This window comes from Siphateles boraxobius, unplaced genomic scaffold, assembly GCF_051911475.1.
Source record: "Siphateles boraxobius isolate OS27281-9 unplaced genomic scaffold, OSU_SipBor_1 24, whole genome shotgun sequence".
Lineage (NCBI taxonomy): Eukaryota > Metazoa > Chordata > Actinopteri > Cypriniformes > Leuciscidae > Siphateles > Siphateles boraxobius.
In genome coordinates, this window is record NW_027508855.1 from 6260414 (window position 1) to 6280812 (window position 20399).

Genomic DNA, 20399 nt, shown 5'->3' on the forward strand with positions numbered 1-20399 from the left:
CTTGTTTGAATTGTGTTTGTTTGTTTGTTCTTTTTACCTGTTTTTTATGATTTTATTTTTTTTTGCATTGAAGAAAAGTAGATTTTTTTATTTCTATACGCTGTCAATTATAGTTCTTTGATAGAAAATCGGAATCGGCAAAAATCGGTCACATGTACAAAAAAATCAGAATTCAGCCAAGAAAATTGCAATTGGTCCATCTCTAATGGAGCAAGGCTGGTGGCGCCTCGAGTCCCATGGAGGAACTCCAGAAGGATAAAAGCAGGAGAGAAAGCAGTGCAAAACGAGAGAGGACCAGGCCTGGACTTTATGTTGTTGTTTTGTTTTAGTTTAAGCGGCACTTGTCCGAATAATACATATTAAATCCCATACCTTAAATCTCCTATTTTTATGAATATTTTATTCTCAAATTACAAATGTATTCTTATAACATAATGACTATATTTTAGTAACATAGCAACTTTATATTACTTCATTCTTGAAATCTTAGTTTGGTATGATGCTGATTTGGCATTTTTGCCATTTTTAATGCCATTTTTAAAGGGTCAATAACATACTCTTTTGGGTCCAAAAAGGTTGTGATAGAGGGTCCGAAATCTCTTCCTGGTGTAATTGCAGCGATAGGCTCCGCCCATGAGGTATTCAATTACCAATCCGATGTCAATCAGGCTGATGCGGTAGTCAGGGGGCAGATTACCCTGTAGACAAAAAGGTTATTAATGGCAACACTGAACCCATGCTAACAGTTATGGCTATGAAAATGACAGGCACGAAACACGTACTCAACTACATACACACCCATCCACTCTCACTCCACAAAAACACTGACATATTGCTAGAAGGAATCAAGATAATGGAAGAAGATTGTCTGATTCACCTTGAGGTAGATCCAACTGAACCCTGGATATTCTTGCTTGGAAAGAACACACAAGGTCAGTGAGACAGAATCATATTAAAGGGACAAACATCCCACTGAGACCAAGCAAGTCTAGAATCAGGGTTTGGTGCCATAATGAACTGACCGTGAAAATAATAAGCCTCTCTATCCCAAAAGAAAAAAACAAAAAAACAATAGAGAGTAAGACAGAGAGTAGGAGAGAGAAAGTGAGTAAAATAAAGAGCGAATGGAGTCTCTTTGCACAATGGGCGGGACAAAGAAAGACCAGGGGAAAGTGATAAGAAGCAATTCCTCAGTGGTTAATTTAATGATTTAACTCATCTTCAGGTTTATGCCGACATTAGTGAGCTTTTCCAATTAGAGACTCCTTATCAGGGTGTCGAGATTTTGATTGTAAGACTTAACAACATGAAGAGACCATGAAGTCCTAAGATTCTTCCTTTCATTAGATCTATGGGCCAAATCTCTCTTAGCAAAATTACATCCCACATCCAGCGTTCAGACTATGATAGGCTCTGCTCTGGTTCTGTAATTATCAACGCAGAACCACCATGGATCTTCTAAGCTGGGCTAATTACTTCAACCTCAGCAAATAACACAATATGCTTCAACTGGCAGATCAGAATGAGCAGGTGATGCTGCAATTCATTTGTAAAGACATTTTGTACTACAGTAGAGTAAGTTCATGTGAAATCAAAAGACATTTTAACATGTTAGTCTCCAGTGACAAGCAGAACATTTGAGCCTTTAAAGTATAGTATACAAAGAGAAGACCTTATGGTACCTGCATTGATTCTTTTCTATTTTTTAAGTGGAAATTGCAGTATATGCACAAATGTCACTGCAAGACCATGAAAATCACCAGAGTGCAAAAAGAAAGTAACCATGCGCCCCATTATGTCTCGGATTCTCGGAAAATGCACTTATGAATAGTAATGAATAAAAACTATAAACGAGCGACCTAAGCAGCAACAAACCCGTTGTTCTGACTGTTTTATAGTCTGAAAATCACTGAAAAAAGCAGAGGACACAGACAGAAACAATAAAAGCAACTAATTCACCCAATCTCTCTGTTAGGCTAAGAAGCAAAAGACACCTTTGCTGAATATGCAACAGAAAACTAACACTAATCTACAACTTACACACACTCTCCCTAACATCCACTCACACATACATGCATACAGAAACGCATACACAGTGAATTCTTACCTTTTTCACATCTCTGACAAGGTGGTACAAGGTGTTGGATGGACCATGCCTCTGTTTTAGACAAACAGACAAAAAATGTATCTTTAATAATCAATTACATAAATTACCTTTGAACGGTAGTATACAGTATCTCTCTATATATAGACCACACATATATATATATATATATATATATATATATATATATATATATATATATCACACAACACATCAAATGTATGGAAGTATTTCATCAAGGATGACAAAAAATATCGTAATTTGTAAGGGGCCGTTCAAATATTGCGTCTAAAAACGCGTGGAAAGCGCGGCTGTGCCGCTGTCTCCTTTCCACAAGAGCTTGCGCTCCCATGGCGTCTTTTGTTGCTATGCAACCATGAACTGCGCTCTTCATGACAACGAAGACGTATCAGCAAAGGATTAATTGATTTCTGGCCCTTGCATAAGCTTCACTACTAAATATATTTATGGATATGAGAAATAAAAATCCGCCCTGTACAGCTATGGTTAGCTGTTCGGCCAATCGTTCGATGATGTCACGGAAAGGCCGAAGCTGATCGGTTGGTCTTTGTCACATGACATGCGGTGCGCTTGCATTCTGAAAAGTTGAGATGTTTTCATTTCGCCGATGCAGCGGTGCGTCTGGAAAAACCATAGACAGTAAAAGAATAACAAGCGCACCGCACGCGCGTCGCGACCGCATCGCTTCCATTATGAGTGCCCTTTCTGCGAGCCTACATTTGAAATAACGAACTTGAGCGCGCAAAAGGCGCGATATGTAAACGGCCCATAAAAGCGGACATTACGTCTGTAATGGAAGGCAAGAACGGCTATTTATTTGGCTTTACTCTGTTACATGAAAATTAAAATATGTAATGTCATAATTATGTTTTAAGAGTTTACTTATGTAATTGTTGCATTAGGCTATGAATTAATACATATTCATTGATAAGAACTATTTCATGTATTTTCATTTACAGAAGCATGAACCACGAGTAGTCGAGTAACTCGACTATTGTTCTATCAGTATTGTATATATATATATATATATATATATATATATATATATATATATATATATATATATATATATATATATAAGCACTATAAAAATAGCAATATTGTGAAATATTTTCTATTAAAATATGTTTTAAAATGTATGATGGCAAAGCTGAATTTTCAGCAGCCATTACTCCAGTCTTCGGCGTCACATGAACCTTCAAACATTATATATATAAAAAAAGAATATGCTGATTTGCTGCTTGAAAACAGTTTGAAAAAAGTGCTGCTTAATATTTTGTGAAAACCGTGATACATTTTTTCAGGATTCTTTGATGAACAGAAAGCTACATTACCGTATTATATAGCTCTTCAAGTCTGGACAGTGTCAGGAAACGGTGCATGCTCACTCCGTTCTCAATCAACAGCTTCACAAAGTCCACTCTGTCCAGCACCAGTGCGTCCAGCATAGATTGCTCTAGAGAGCCCACCTGACCATACATACATAATGCTTACAGATCCAGGACACATACTACCCAAGCACATAATAAAACAGACATATATGTGCACAGCAATTAATCGATTTCATGAGTTTTAATCTGTTTGAAATGCAGCTACCGTGTTTAATTAGAGTCAGAGGTACACAGAAGTGCTTCTCGTCCCCTCTGCGATCAATAAAGTGTCTCTGTATCTAAATGAATTACAAGCACTCAGAGTTATGAAGTTTGTGTGAGTGGAGGATAATGCGTACAGGCCACTGCTGTCCGTAAATGAAGATCTGGCTCCGAGCAATGTCAACTCTGTTCCAGGCCAAAGCCAGGCTCAGCTGATCTGGAGCTGATGCATTGGCCCCTGGAAAGACAAGCAAAAGGGCACATAATTAATGTAAGTTCAACAAAACCAGCTTAAAAAATGCCTGGGATTATGCTAACGGGAATATATAAAATCATGGATGAATTGTGTTGATGAATGGCAATTAAATATTACCAATTTTTCAGGCTAATGTATTTAAATTCATTGGTATGCTTAAACACTCTCAATTCCCATTGATTTACAAGTGCTTCTCACAGTGGAGAATCCTGAGGAATTTCCGGCTCTCGCATCATTACAATGCATACCGTTATGCCAGTTTAAAAAGCTGATTCTAGAGATAAATCACAGAGGAAAGCACTCTGCAGGGTCTCTGGCACTTTGCTCCGCTCCTGCTTCAAGCTAATAAACCTTCCCCCTGAGCAGCAGGACATTTGTCTTTACTTACTCTGGCCTGGTGCTTCTTCATTTACTTTTATGAGGGTAATCTTTCCAGACACAGTCTATTAAATAGACACCTCCGTGGCTTGTCTAGGTGTCGCCATGTATTAAACCATATTTGCGTAATCTCAGTTAAGTGCCAGAAAATATTCTGCCTGACTCCATTAATGAGGTGTTAAACCTAAAATACAGACATAGAGGCCTGTAATACCTGAAAGTGTCCATATGGAGCACTTTATGCTTTTGTATTTCATGTTGCATTGAGTTACTATATTGACGCTGGTGAAACAAGTCCTCAGCAACAGGAAGGCGCTGTATCAGCAGAGATTGGTCACATAATTATGTTTAATTAAGTCTCTGAGGATGAGCTTTAATTGCTGTTTTCTGCTGCTTTGAACTCTATCAGAGGTTAGCTTTATATTTTCTCTTTAATTTCACGCTACATCATAATAAATCTTGAGACTTTGTAGACGAGTGATGTCGTACGAATTCATACGAATTAGCCACTTTTTAATCACTCGTACAAATTCGTACGAACTGGTCGTGAGATAGCGTTGGCCTGCCCGCTGACTCTATACACGATCTGATTGGCCTGACCAGTTTTTGTTTTTTCCAGCTCGAAAGTCAACGGAGAGTTGCTAGACTACACTGGCTGCAAAATAATTTTTGCTGCCGCTAGGGTGTGTCTAGATTTCTAGGCTATATCATTCATTCTCTAAATCAGCAATCAAATTATTCGCTTAGCTTGCTATAAAGAAATTTAAGATAACAAGATGCATACATTTTAAAATACATGTTAGTGTCAGGGATATAAATATGGCCTAAATTGGTATCTCACAGAATTTTTTTTAATGGCTTTATTGGATAGGACAGTGTAGAGTTGAGACAGGAAAGCACAGGGTGGAGAGAGAGAAATGGGATCGCCAAAGGACCTCAAGCCAGGAATTAAAAACGGGTCGTCGGAGGTGTAGTTGTGCTAGATGTCGGAGCGCTGCCCATGAGGCTATCAGCTCCAACTCTCACAGAAAACTTTAATATATTGAAAAAATAATTAGTATAAAATATCTAACATTGGACTAGACTAACATATAGGCTATGCAATGGGGGTCATAGTTAGTTCCCTCTCAGAACACTGAAATTGTCCCTTGTATAATTGACTTGATTGGCATTAACTGCTTATGCGAACTCAAAAATACAACATATTATCTGTTCTTTGACCATGTACTAACTGATATATGGCCCTTATACATTCATTAAGGGAAAAGGAGAGAGCTGGGATGCATGAGTAAATCATTCTTTAGATGCGCTGCAAAGTACTATGAATTATGCAAGAGCAATGTTGCTGGCTTTCAGAGCAACACATGGAGCTCTTGGAGGAAAGGCTTCACTGGAATCCCATCTTTTGAAAGGGATTTAAAAGTGGGTCTTAAGAAGCATAACCAGTAGAGCTTGCATTTTGCTCACTCCTCTCAGTGTCAAATGTCTTGTTAACCTGGCGATTGCGGGCACTGAAAATAGGTGGGCGGTAAAAGGGAAGTTAGTGTGTGATCAGAAAAAGTCAGATCTCTGCTCCACAACTTGTGGGAGATTGTATGTGTTTTGATTTACATTATTTAGAGGACACTCCTGTGTAAGTTACTTGGAAATTTACATAAAAATGTTTCAGATGGCTTTCATCATTCTTTTACCACCATCAATCATTATTTAAACCAGGGGTCTTCAAACATTTTCAATCCATTGACCAATTGTTGGATAGAGAGACAGATCATGCACCTTGTTACATATCATATAAAACTGAGTACATTCTACAACACAGTGGTTTCTTAACTACTGTAGAGGGCAAAGGCTACCTCACCCAATCCCCTCCAAACTCCACCCCTACTAGAGGGCCTCAGCAAACATCCAGGGGGCCCCCAATATCTTATAACATTATTTAAAATTTCTTATAATTAAAAACACAAACAATAAAGATGTACAGCATTAAACTGACATCATATTTTCTAGTTGTTTTATTACAACAGAGGTACCAGAGTTACATATCAGCTTAGATAAGAGGGCCTTTGAATATTGTCTTGGTCTTTGAGTCAAAATGAACCACTGCTATAACGTATTTATGTACTGTACTTCAAAAAGGCATAATCATTACTGGAGTAGTTATGTACTTGCACATTGCAATAATAAGGGAGACACATTGTAACAATTATCTACTCTAAACTATTTTAGCTTTGGTTGAATTTTATACTGTATTTTTGCTTACCTCTTAATTTGCCCTGCAAAATTCAGTTTAAAATGAAATGATATACGAGCGGATCCCCACAGATGCATATGAGTATCCACAAATTTACAAATATTACCTTTCAGAAGAGCTGTTAGAATAGCCAGATCAATGTCCTGGTGTCCCTCTGATCCCATTCGAAACACTGTTATCTGAGAAGGAGAGATATTGCATTATTGCTGGCATCACATGAACATCACAACTGTTTGAGTATGATAGTAAGATAAAAGCAAATCCAATCGTGGTGATAACTGCTTAGTGTCTTGCCCATATAGTGAAGAGAAGTGACAAGAATGTCGCTAGAGGGATTTACAGAAATGAGCTGCATGCACTGCCATAACCGGAACAGTGTTTGCAGTTCTGTAAACACTGAAACACTGCATATGAAGGGCACCTTGTGGCTTCATATGCAACACAACGTGTGTTCTGAATTCCAGAACATAGAATACAGGCCATTAATCTAACCTCTGTCATTTGAACAATCCACCTTTCTTTCAGTAGCCATTTTCCATCTGTGTCTGGTATGGACTAATGAGCTTATCTGTGGAAGTGGGAGGATTGGTTCAGCCTAATGTCAATAATGTTTTCATTTTCATCCCCCAAGCAACCATGAAATGATGGCACATTAAGAGTGTGAGGTGGTGGCGGTGGAATAAAGAATTGGAGCACTTCAGTGAGCTTAAATAACAGAACATATAATCCTTCAAAATGTCTTATAGTTCAGAACTGATGAATAAACTAATGGTGCTATGCTTATGTCTTTTATGTGGTGTGGTTCTGTGTGCACTATGAAATCATTTTGTTTTTGAAATTGGAGACTAAATGGAATGTGATAATATCGAACAAGCACTTTATCTCCTCTACAAAGAGTACTGTGACGGCCAATTACTGAAGTGACAATAATTGATGACCCTGTGACTGTGGAGGTGACCCAACTCTGTGTGTGTGTGTGTGTGTGTTTTCTTTTTGTATGTGTGTGACTCTAACCAGTCAACCTTAAAGTTATATTCTCCCAAAAGTGTCGATCCAAACGTGACTGACATTTTCTCTTCTGTGGATTGTGTAGTCACACACACACAGACACACAGACACAGACACACACACACACACACACACACACACACACACACACACACACACACACACACACACACACACACACACACACGTAGTGTTTCCATGTTTTATGGGGACTTTCCATAGACATAATGATTTTTATACTGTACAAACTGTATATTATATTCCCGTACACTAACCCTACCCCTAAACCTACCCATCACAGAAAACTTTCTGCATTTTTACATTTTCAAAAAACATCACTTAGTATGATTTATAAGCTGTTTTCGTCATGGGGACCAAAAAATGTCCCCACACGAACAAGGATTTCAGATATTGCCATCCTTATGGGGACATTTTGTCCCCATAATGTAGGGTTTACCAGGCCACACAAACACACACACACACACACACACACACACACACACACACAATGTTTCTAAGAATGATTTTCACTGTGTGAAGGAAAAAAAACGATACATGTTTGGAATGACATTAGGTTGAGTAAATCATAACAGCATTTACAACTATCTGTTTAAATTCAACACACATCACTCAAACACAGCAGGAAGGTGATTCAGACACTCAAATTTTCATATGCATATTGAGTACACAGCTGACCTATGGGGACATGTCTGCGATTTATAAGCCTGTAGTAGCTGAATAGAAAAAGTCAATAATGGATAATTAAATCATCTCCATGTGCCTCAGAGCACGTTTTAACAACTAAGGCACCCATTCGATTCAGAATCTTTTTTAAAACAGGTTATGCCTCTACAAATACTTGAAACACTGCACTGTAAAAATTATTGTAATTTTTACCTATAACAGACTAAAAACATGCTACAGTAAAAACCTATTAATTGGTTAACAGTAAATTCACTTACTACTGTATATACGAGGAAAAACTTAAATAGATATAACCTTTCATTTCAGTTTACAGTAAAATACTCGGTGGCTGCTGTCCACTGGCGATTGCAAAAAATGGGATGAGAGTGGCGAGGTTTTCCTAACGGCGCACACTGTTGACCTCGCCTTCTTGTGAAAGGTCACCAAGTCACCAACATGTCAGTGGTGGCATACATAAATCACCAGGGCGGCATCAGGTCCCGAAACCTTCACACGCTGACGGAACGCCTCCTGGTCTGGGCTCAGCACAACCTGCTTTCACTGAAAGCAGCGCATGTGCCTAGTCACCTGAATCTGGGACCAGACAGACTGTCCAGAAACAATGTTCCAGCAGGAGAATGGTCGCTGCACCCGCAGACGATCCAACTGCTGTGGGAGACATTCGGCAGAGCGCAGGTGGACCTGTTCGCGTCCCAAGAAAACGCTCACTGTCCGAACTTTTTCTCCAAGAGCAGGGATGCGCTGGCCCACGTCTGGCCCTGCTGCCCCCTCTATGCTTTTCCCCCCGTCTCGCTCCTGCCTCAGGTGTTGGAACAAATCAGGGAAAACGGATGCCCAGTGCTGCTCGTGGCTCCGCTCTGGACAAACCAGACTTGGTTCCCAGTCCTGATGCAGCTGACCAGCACTGCCCCGTGGCCTATACCGTTGAGGAAAGACCTCCTCTCTCAGGCAAAGGGCTCGATTTGGCATCCTCGCCCGGATCTATGGTCCCTACATGCATGGGCCATCAACGGGTACCCGCTAACCTCCCAGAGGGAGTGTTAAACACGATCACACAGGCTAGGGCTCTGTCTACTAGACAGCTCTATTCCTCGAAATGGTCTGTGTTCTCTGCCTGGTGTCAAGCTCAGGGCTTTTCACCCGTAGACTGCGGGGTTCAAGAGCTGCTGGATAAGGGCAGAACCCCATCCACGCTCAAAGTATATGTGGCGGCCATTGCGGCGTTTACAAAACCGAAGTCTGGCCAGTCACTGGGGAAAAATGACCTGGTCGTGCGATTCCTCAGGGGAGCTCGGAGGCTGAACCCTCCCAGACCCCCTTCAGTCCCTGTGTGGGACCTTTCTATGGTTTTGGAAGCCATGAAAGGTGCCCCATTCGAGCCAATCCATTTGTCAGACATGAAACATCTGTCTTTCAAAACGGTGTTTCTTATGGCTCTCGCTTCAGTGAAGCGCATAGGGGACTTACAAGTGCTTTCGCTATCATCCTGTCGAGCTATATTTATAGGCCAAGGCCACGCCTATCCTGGCGGGACGTGACGTATTGGGCGCGAAGCGCCCCCATTGGATATGGTGCCACGCAGGGCCTCTCTCGATAGGCTGCTGTTGTTGCCGCAGGTCAGCCAATAGGCACGCGAGCCGTCTTGCCTATGTCTGCATGCTGCCGCAACGCGTTTTACATTGATTCAAAATCAAGGATAATTTTTGGCTTCAATATCTCGTGGAAAAGAGGTTTTCTCCTTAGCGTAAGATATTACGCAGTACTCGTTCCCTCTCTAGAGAGAAGCGAGGTTACGTTAGTAACTGAGTACGATTTCTATAAACAGTGTGACATTCAGCAAAAAATATACCCCAAAAAATTATAATTATTGATATTGTTATGACATTTGGGGGAATGTGCCAACTGTGACATTGTAGGATATTTAAATCACACAATAACGTGCTTATTATAGCCTATTGTAAGTGAACAGATCTGTTCCTTTTAACAATGCTTTCACAATAGTCAAAATCAATGTGTAAATGAAACAAGGTTAAAGTAAGCTAAAAAACAAAGAAGAAGAGAAAAACACCTCTGGGTAATTGTGCCACCAACTATAAGTAACCTGACTTTTTTTTTTACCGTATTGTTCTATAATTTCCGTAAAATTGCATTTAACACAAAACGTTCATAGACTGCAAATCAAAATTGAGAAATGCCTGTCAGCAACATTTTCTATTTATTGTAGGTAAAGTTTTAAGAGGGCTCAGCAAAGGCTCAAATGTTAATGTAGCCTAGGCTATATTAAAATGATTCAGGTCATTTTTTGTGTGCATGTGAACTTTAACTTCTTAATCTCTATCGACAGACAGTATGTCACATTACAGCAAAAAAATAATTTTAAATTGTCCCTCAGTTTGTTAACACTAAGGCAAAACGTGTTTACGGTTTACAATACAGCTGAAGTCTATTTAGGCATGCTGATGTTTTAAAACAGAAGTATGAGGATCTAATTTTAGTTAAAGCACTTGCATAAATTATTCAGTAATGTTATACATGTACACATGTTTTTCCTTGAGTTGAAAGTATTTCCTTTGGTAATAAACAGCATGCAGTTGATTCAACTGCATTATGTACTGGAATATTCCAAGTGGTGCTTACTGACTGCAGAGCCAAATGACGTCCAGCTCACCCTATCTGGACTAAATGAGTCAAGCTCCACCTCTGTGGACCTAATGGGTGGAGTTATGTTAAGCTATCCACCTTATTTGACACGTAAGAGCGGGCACCGACATTTTTTAAATATAATGTGTTAGATTTCTGGTAAGTCACTTCCGCTAATTAGTTGTATTGTGATAATTGTGTGTTTTTTATGACGACTGTAAAGTTTTGACTGGCTAGATAAGTTTTAATATAGACTACCGAAAAACTGGTGTCCTTTGTGCAGCTAAGGGGTGCCATAAAAGCTGGTTCAAGCGTAAAAAATACCTGCAAAATATTTATTTTGACCATAATCAACACACCAGAGCTGAACGTGGATGTGGGGCACTCTGAGATCTACACACCCCTCTGAAGGGTGAAGAAGCTCGTCGGCTTTGGTTAAAAGCCTTATTATGTTTTTTTTTTTTTATATATAAATAAAAATAAGGAGGGGTCTCTTCGATCTTCTTCTAATAAACTGAGGTCTCTTATTATTCAAACAAATTTCTGGGCCTTTTTAATTTTCATACATTCCATTGATGGAAAGTAAATAAAGAAAAATAAGGTTTCGTCTTCATACATTTGCACTTATGAATGAAAATTTGCCCAGAATCAACATTATATTAATGAGAAATTCATTTTTTAACCATTTAACAACATTCCAAACATAATGTTTCTTAGCAAAAGTGGGCAGTGAATTAATTTTTGTCTCCAACCAATGTTTTCCCAGAAAATATCTGACTATATACACAAGAAAATATGATCAGTTGTCTTTATGTCAACTTGACAGAAAATACAGGGATTTTCTTCAAAATTAAACAAGTGTCTTAAAAACTCACTTGACAGGTGTGTATAACATTAGATATTTTAAAATGAGTTCAATTTTCTTTAGGAGCCAAAGCAAAGCTAATATACTGTGAACAAGAATATGTGGATATCATCAAAACATGCAAACTCAGAGAGTGGGTTTAAACTAAATTTAGAAACATATTGATGGATTCTCCTGTGTTAGCAGGAGAATCCGCTCCAACCCTCTACAGGTGTGTCAAAGAGAGCATCCTGACCTGCTGCTGTTTTTTTCTAATGCCACAGTCAGAAAAAAACCCTGCAGTGAGTAGTGAAAATAGCTCTGTCCATCACAGAGACTTGTCATCCTGCTGTTAAAGGTTATCATTACATTGAGAGGTGTGAAATTATGTCCAGCAGCAGCACCTAGAAAAAGGCTAAGGAGTTTCTTTAACTCTCCACTTTATTTAAATTACAGAGCTGTTAGGCTATAGGAGCACAAATGCAGGTTTGTGCTATCCTTCTCCTTTGAGGGGGCAAAATTTTGTAATAGCCTTATTGGCGATAGTCATTTTACAGTGCTTAGAATAAGTGAACACACCTATGCTAAAGTTGACTAAAAAAAGGAATAAAAAAATCATCTTTTGGAAATTGATCTTAATGCCTTAATTAAAAAAAAATAGGAAAAATGCAACCTTTAAGAACAGCAATTTTTCTTTGTGAATGAATAATGTATCGTAAATAAATAAATGTTCTTCCTTAAAATACAGGTTGCACTTTAAAAGTCAGTTCCCATAGAGCCAGGCAGATTTTTATTTTTAAAGGCCAGTTGTTTCATTGATCCAGGATACTATGCATCCTGATAAAGTTCCCTTGGCCTTTGGAAATAAAATAGCCCCACATCATCACATACCATTCACCATACCTAGAGATTGGTATGGTTTTATTTCAGTTAGCGTAATAGCTGGTTTGATTAACATTGAGAGATGATCTTATGGAAAGTACCCCATGCCAATTGGTGAATGGAATGTGATGATGTGGGGCTATTTTAATTCCAAAAGCCAAGGGAACTTTATCAGGATGCATATTGTCCTGCCTGCCTCTATGGGAATTTAACATAGGGGTGTCCTGACTTATGCAACCTGTATTTTAAGGAAGAACATTTATTTATTTACGATACATTATTCATTCACAAAGAAAATTGGTGTCCTTAAAGGTTGGATTTTTCCTCCTTTTTTAAATTAAGGCGTTAAGATCAATTTCCAAAAGATGATATTTTATTCCTCTTTTCAGTCAACTTTAGGATGGGTGTGTTCACTTATGCTAAGCACTGTATGTCTAAATAAGACCTTGTCTAAATATCTGGTTTGACATTTCTCCAATTGGGACAACACGTTTTATTAATGGGCCACAAATTCTTCAAGGGGTTTTAATTAAAATCAAATGAAAAATATGACCCATTGTGTAAAATTGATCAAAACAGAGAATTTGAATGCATGTTAATAAGTCTGTATCTAACGCTCATCGGAGATCTGGTGAATGCTATTCTCACTGTTCGGTGGATTGCTGCATGCATCAGTGACCCAGGCCCATGGGCAAACATTCATCTTCATTTATCAGGGGTGAAATTTCCTTCCTCACCCACACATCCATTCCACCAGTCCAGCACTCTCACATCATCTTAAATCCTACAGCAATATTACTCACTGTTCCTCACATATGCCAGGAGTTCGTGTCTCCTCTGGTCTGTCAGCTGTCCATCCATTTGTTCAGCCATACAGTCACTGACCCATTCGACATGTCGCCGGATGTGACTCCATCTTTCCATCCATCATCATAAGCTGATCAGTATGTCATCCGTATTAGACTACACAACAATGTTACTCATTTAAATAATATCCGCCACGTACGCAACTCATTTGTTTGACCTTCCTAAGGCTGACAAACTTAGAATGGTTAGAATTTATTTTAAACACTGTTCCTGAACATTGTATGTGTTAAACGCGTACGTTTATCTGTGTGCTGCACATTTTATGGAAAACAGCTTCCAGAACCTAAGAGAGTACAATGCAGGCTATACTCACAAAAGCTTCTCCTGAAATGCAGCACTTCCCACTTTTTCGGGACATAATGTTGTTTGTGGATCACGACTTGCAAGTATGTCTTATCATTTGTAGTTGTGTTTTCTATAAACAGTTCCAATTATAAGTTTTACGTTGTTGCTAAGATATAAACAAAGATAAAGGGTAGCCTATAACTTTTCCTCAGCTCGCCTGCTTGCACATTAGTGATGATGTTTACTGTAGCTTTTGTAAGACTGTTCACCGCCCCTTAGGAAAATGAACCATGATTGTGTGATCGATTACTGTTTTTATTACCATAGTTTATCGACAAATATCATAATTAAATGGTGTATAACATTGTATCTTAAATATATAAGAAAATTAGAAGAAAATACCATTCTGAAACATCCTGTGAAGTCAGTGCTTGCAAAATCTGTGCATGAAATCCATCCTGCATGATCCTCTTGTTTTTTAACATTCTTAAGTCTGAATCAGGCTTGAATTGGTTTTAAATTGACACCATCCTTAATATTTACACCTGCGCATATGAAACATGCGGTTATGGTAAGGGGCGGGACATTTCCCGAACATGCGCTACATGGTGCACATTGGACCAGGTAACCAATTACAGCACATTTTGTATTTCAGAAGGTGGGGTTTAATCAAAACAGGACCTAAACTGCTAGTTCGAAACATGTAATAATGTAAAACGTGAAAAATAATGTGTTTTTTGAACAATCAAGCATGAAAGCATATTCTAGGACTCCCCAAAAACAAAATTCAGACTTCATAAGGGCATAATTGGAACAGTGGAATTCCAGGTTAAAAACTACATTAACAAGATAGCAAGAGTCAAAAAAGCAACATGCTCCAAAATAGCTCTTTAGCCCCGCCCACTACCATGAAGCACTGCGAATGACATAATCGAGTCAATTTGATCCCTATGCTTTCAAAATACTGAAATGTTTGTATATATGCATATTTTGCAATAAACTTAAAATATATTAAATATTGTTTTTATACATATAATCAACATTTGTAAATTAGTAGTTTTTTATTCCTCCATCGGTTTTCATTTTATTATGCTGTTCACAATGCTTCATGGGATTGTAGTTCTTTCCCTTACTAAAACCGTTAAGTACACAGTCTTGTATCTTTGTCTTTTTGTCAGATTTTCAATTATTTATTTTTTTCTTCAAATAAAGGTTTGTAGTGTTGTGATTCACATTTTATCTGATTGGCTTGGTTCATGGCTTATAACTCTTTAACAAAGACTATTTGAAAATTGAGAGAGTGAATGAAAAATGAATGAAAAAAATACTTTCCCAACCAGCGGCACTGAAAAAGGCTGCGGGCACTGTTGCACTCCATACAGTAGGTGTGTTCGACTTGAAGCGCCGCTGCACAGACTGACAACAAAGTACAGAAAGAGCAAGACGGCTCCATATGCCGCTTCAAGTCGAACACACCTATTTCCTTTTATTCACTGACGCTCACGGCAACACTGCATATCGGACACAATTTTTAAATGTCAAATATGTTGACATTTGTTATTAAATGTTATTAAAAGAACGATGTAATGATGTTCAATTATGTACATTAAGTAGTTCAAAAATAAAGATATAATTAATTCCAAAAATCAATAACAGATGTAAAAGAAGCTTATGAAATTTGATCCTATTTTACTTCTGCACCAGATTTTTTGCAGCAATGATTTTGCAACAGATATTTTCCATGGTCACACCTACCAATTAATTTGCAATGCTCTTTTTATTCTGCGTTTCAGACAAGTGCAAGTTCACGATACCTTTTTCCATTTGCACTTCCCTTTCTGTGCTTTTCACTTCATGGCACTTTTTTGACATGGGGGTGGAGCTAGGCATTATAAGCTAGGATGAGAGAACAAATTTTGAATGTCAATGTTAAAACATGGAAAAACATTTTTCCACAATTAAGCAAGAGCTAAAACAATGGTGTTTCCTAGAATAGGAGATTAAAACACTTTGGTGTGAGGGAAAACTAGCAGTGCTAACTCCTCTCTGAGCCAAAGGAAACATAAAACACAAGGAAGATTCTCTAGGAAAACTGAATGGGGCTGATAAATTGGCTGTCAGTCTGATTAATTGAACCATCCTTCCCTTGGTTGCTGGAAGACCTCCACTGTAGGTAAGAGATTACGCATGGAATTCAGTCCTGAATGAGAGAGGGAATGCCTACTGCAGAGAAGTGCAAAAGACTGACATAATTCTTCTTTTATGTGTCAAGTGCCAATTAATTGCACACAGAACAGAACCCCTGAATCCCTAAAAGGACCCTAATAAGGTTGTAATTAATTGTAGTTTGCTGCTGCCCCCTCCAAATCTGGAGAGGTGTAGTCAGGTCATGTACTGAGAGGCAGGAGGTTATGGAAGCATGTCCTGTTGAGTTCAGGTTAAACATCTGCTCAGGTGCTTCAAAGGAACAGGGCTGATTTAAGACACCTCCCTACAGATCTCAGTATTATCCCACTCTTGATTCATCACAGAACACAAGGTCGTCTTAGTGTTATTCTCATATTTCTGCATTTTGCAGGTTACCTCACAAATGTTACAGCACACACTTTTTTTTTCTTCAAGTTCTTCAAGGCATATTTAGCTTATTTGCACCTTAATGCAATATATACGGTACACAATAATGTATACGGTTGCATCAGCATTAGCCTTCAAGCACATGTCATGATCAGCATAAGAGCATATCAGCAGCTTGGGGGCAAAAAACTGCCGTGTTAAGCATTCTTACACAACCCATCGATTGATTTCGATAAATCTCTGCACTGCCAAATACATCAGATAATATGTGTGCAAAGCTCAGCAGTGAGTTTATAAGTGCTCAATATTTGTCTGTTGGCAGACTTTTGTCCATAACCGGATTGAAGCAAGCACACTTTGTTCTATACAGCTCAGATTTTTTTCATAGGTGCACATTGGATTGCATTTTCTAATCAGATGAATTTATGCAATAGCGTTGCTGCTGTGGAATGGAAAACTAGCTACTTGCAGAGGACAGCGCAGTATATACTATATACTGCCTACTATAAAAAAAGCACATAACAGTACACATAATAGTAGTATGTTACATTATTGTAGCATGTTTATTTCAGCAAATGGCATCCAAATATAATTTTAGAGAAAACAATCATTTTACATTTCTAATCAAATTTTGTAAAAATTTCTTAACATTTGTCAAGAATGTAAGATAAATTAATAAATTGGAAAAAGTGAGGTTAACACTAAGTTCCTGTTTATCCGTCAAACTGGAAAATCAAGTTAGCTGCATTGCATTGTGGGACACAGAATTCCAAGCTGTAAGTTGTTGTATAATGTACACAGTATGTATATACATATTTATAGAAGCCACCTTAAAAAAGAATCATAATTGTCAGAAGTCGTAATATGTAACAATTTCAATTGATCTCATAATTTAACTTTTTGTCATATCTTTTTTATCTCATAATTATGATTTAGCATGTCATAATCTGACATTTTATCTCATAATTATGACTTGGTCTGTCAAAATTATGACAGCAAGACATAATTTTATCTTTTCATGTCATAAATATAACTTTAGTATGTCATAATTTGACATCTCATAAATATGACTTAGTAAAGTGTTATAATTTTGACTTAGCATGGCATAATTGTGACTTTTCATCTCATAAATATAACATCTCCGGTTACGAATATAACCATTGTTCCCCGAGAAGGGAACGAGGCACATCGTATAACAATGCTTTGGAGAGCGCCTCTAGCGTGACAGCGTCTGAAGCATGTGTGAAACTAGTCCAATCCTCATTGGCATTGCATTGTGACGAAGTGTGTGAAGGCGCACCACGGAAGTTACAAAGGTAAGCCGGCACACAACAGCGTCAGCTTCTGATAGGCTGAAGGAAGTCACTCTCAAGCATTCAGGTGGTGTGGCAAAGGGACGCAGTATCTTGTTCCGTTCTCAGGGAACAATGGTTACATTCGTAACCTGAGATGTACCCTTTCGAGATAACTTGCGCTGCATCATATAATGACACTTTGGGGGAACTAAATACCCACAGCGCCACAGTGACTAATGCCTGCCCTGGTGTGAAACTTGTCTGGGCACAACTGAGGAAATGAGCACTCGAGAACCCGGCATAGACTATGCACATAGGCCTCCAGAGCCGTAATCAGGCACACAAGGTGTAGCATCTCTTAATCCGCCAACACGTGGAGGATAGAAGGCCTGGAGAACAATAGGCCGTGCCAAATTAGTCAGCACATATAACCCGGTCTAGGGTAGAGAATGGCTTTAGCTCTTTCAGGAGCAAACTTCAATCAGGAAGGAGAGACAGACAGGGCTTGTAAGTCCCTCACTCTATGAAGGGATGTTATTGGCAGTAAGAAAGCCGCCATTAGTGTAAGGAACTTCTTTGACATAGATTGGGTGTGTTCGAGCCAAGTTGGAACCCTGGCATGAGCCGCAACCCGCATCCTCAGAGCACAAGGAAACAAATAACCAAGTGGTGTCTCCCCAATGGTCCACCGCTTAAAGGTGCATGGACGGCAGCTATGGCCACCACGTTAACTTTAAGTGTGGATGGGGAAAGACCCCCAGAGAAATGATCTTTTAGGAAATCAAGCACTAAAGCCACTGGGCAGTTAACTGGATCCAACTGATGCTCTCACCACCATAAAGTGAATACTCTTCACTTTAAGATGTACAATTTCCTCGTGGAGGGGAGCTCTAGAGTTTAGGATGGTCTCAACAACCTCAGAGTAAGCCTCAGAGCCCAGGTCAAGGGTTAAATATTAAACCCCCTGCTTGTGACAGAAAGTCCCTTCTGACTGGAATCTCCCATGGAGGGCCTGCTAGGAGCGCTATGAGGTCCGAGAACCAGACTCTGTCTGGTCAGAATGGGGCTACCAAGAGTAGACTGATCCCGTCCTGGCGAACCCGCTCTAGAACTCCGGGGAGCAGTGCAATCGAGGTTGAAAGCACAGCGGACAGTGAGTTGTCTGGAGACGCAAATACATCCCCTTCAGCTTGGCCAAACTTCTCCTTCTCGGGGTGGAGTCTACATTCTCCAGGCTTCAGCCCCTGCCACTACAGAATGTCTACCCATACATTCTGGTCTCCAGGGATATACATAGCTTTGGGTGACAACAGTTTGCCCTGAGACCAGAGGAGGGCCTGATGCACCAGTCTATACAGAGGGCGCGACCTCAGGCCCCCCTTGCAATTTATGTAAGAGACCACTGATGTATTGTCTGTTTGAACCAGAACATGATGGCCTTAGAGGTCTGGGAGGAAATACACGAGAGCATGAAAAACAGCCAATATCTCCAAGCAATTTATGTGCCACGAGAGATAATGACCTCTCTACAGATCCCAAATCCCCTTGCACCCCAGCCCGTAAGGGCAGCTGATATGCTGATATCACAATCGTTCCAGCACAGGACCTTAGGACATGAACAACTTTTCTTTCATATAGCCAGGGAACGAAGGCATCTGTGTGTAACCCTGATCATAAATTGGTCCTGAGCCACCACCTTCAGGGGTCTCATGTACAACAGGCCAAACTGTATAATGTTTGATGCAGCTGCCATGAGCAACAGCAATCTTTGAAAATGTTCTAAAGTGACGGCCTGGCCTGGCCTGATCCTGATTACTGTCGTGTGGATAGACTGGATAGAAGCGGAGAAATATGCTCAGTTTGGAATTGAGCCTGAGCCCCAGATGTCAAACCGCCATCTCTCGTAACTGGGCTAAGATCAATCAGTTGTCTATAATAATTGAGAACACGAATGCTCTGGAGTCTCAGAGGTGCCATTGGTGGATCCATGCATTTTGTGAAGGTGCGAGGGGATAGAGATAGGCAAAATGGAAGAAACTGATACTGGAACACTTCGCCCCCGAAATCAAACCTCAGAAACTGGATATATGGAAGTAGGGTCCTATAGATCTATTGTGACAAACCAGTCCTCAGACTTGATTTGACTAACGATCAAAGAAACTGTTGGCATATTGTGCCTGAATGACCTTGATTCTGTACCCCTTTTCTACCGTACGCAGGACTCAGGAATTTCAGGAATGTTGCAGTGTGAGGGGGAGATAAGATGCCAAAGTCTCTTCCACCCGCGGAATCATCCCATAGGTGTTCTCTTTTGAGCTCATGATTGAAGTACATGTTTGTTGCTGGGCTCATTAAATGGGAAGTGTAAGGCTTCTTCCAAAATCTCGATGACTCAACGTGGAGATTGTGAAAGAACGGCAAACCCTGACGTTGAGGTTGTGCTCGGCTAGACAGAAAGAGTTTATCTTGTTTACTTATCTGTTTTGCTTCCTGCTTTTCTGGTATCTACACGATGTTAAGTTTGGCCACAGCACAAGTCACATCCTCGACCAACTCCTCGTAAGCAGGGGAGGAGGGTGGTGAATCCTCGATCTACCCCGCCTCGATGCTGAGAGCTTCCAATTTCTCAGAACTAGAGCTCGAGCATCGGGCTCTCGATCGGGGTGGAAGAAGGTAGAATGCGAGAGGTAGATCCTG

At 39.6% G+C, this 20399-nt stretch overlaps 1 protein-coding gene across 1 annotated transcript in view; it reads right to left on the reverse strand.

The window, feature by feature from the left end:
* The window catches only part of trpm3 (transient receptor potential cation channel, subfamily M, member 3), a 209223-nt gene that overhangs the window by 49757 nt on the left and 139067 nt on the right, over nucleotides 1-20399 (reverse strand). Inside the window, exons 9-14 of the mRNA XM_077241041.1 lie at nucleotides 6709-6781; nucleotides 3855-3955; nucleotides 3460-3594; nucleotides 2108-2158; nucleotides 878-913; nucleotides 558-698 (exon numbers count right to left, since the gene is read on the reverse strand). Coding sequence (XP_077097156.1) covers nucleotides 558-698; nucleotides 878-913; nucleotides 2108-2158; nucleotides 3460-3594; nucleotides 3855-3955; nucleotides 6709-6781 — 537 coding nt within the window. The remainder of the gene's footprint in view (nucleotides 1-557; nucleotides 699-877; nucleotides 914-2107; nucleotides 2159-3459; nucleotides 3595-3854; nucleotides 3956-6708; nucleotides 6782-20399) is intronic.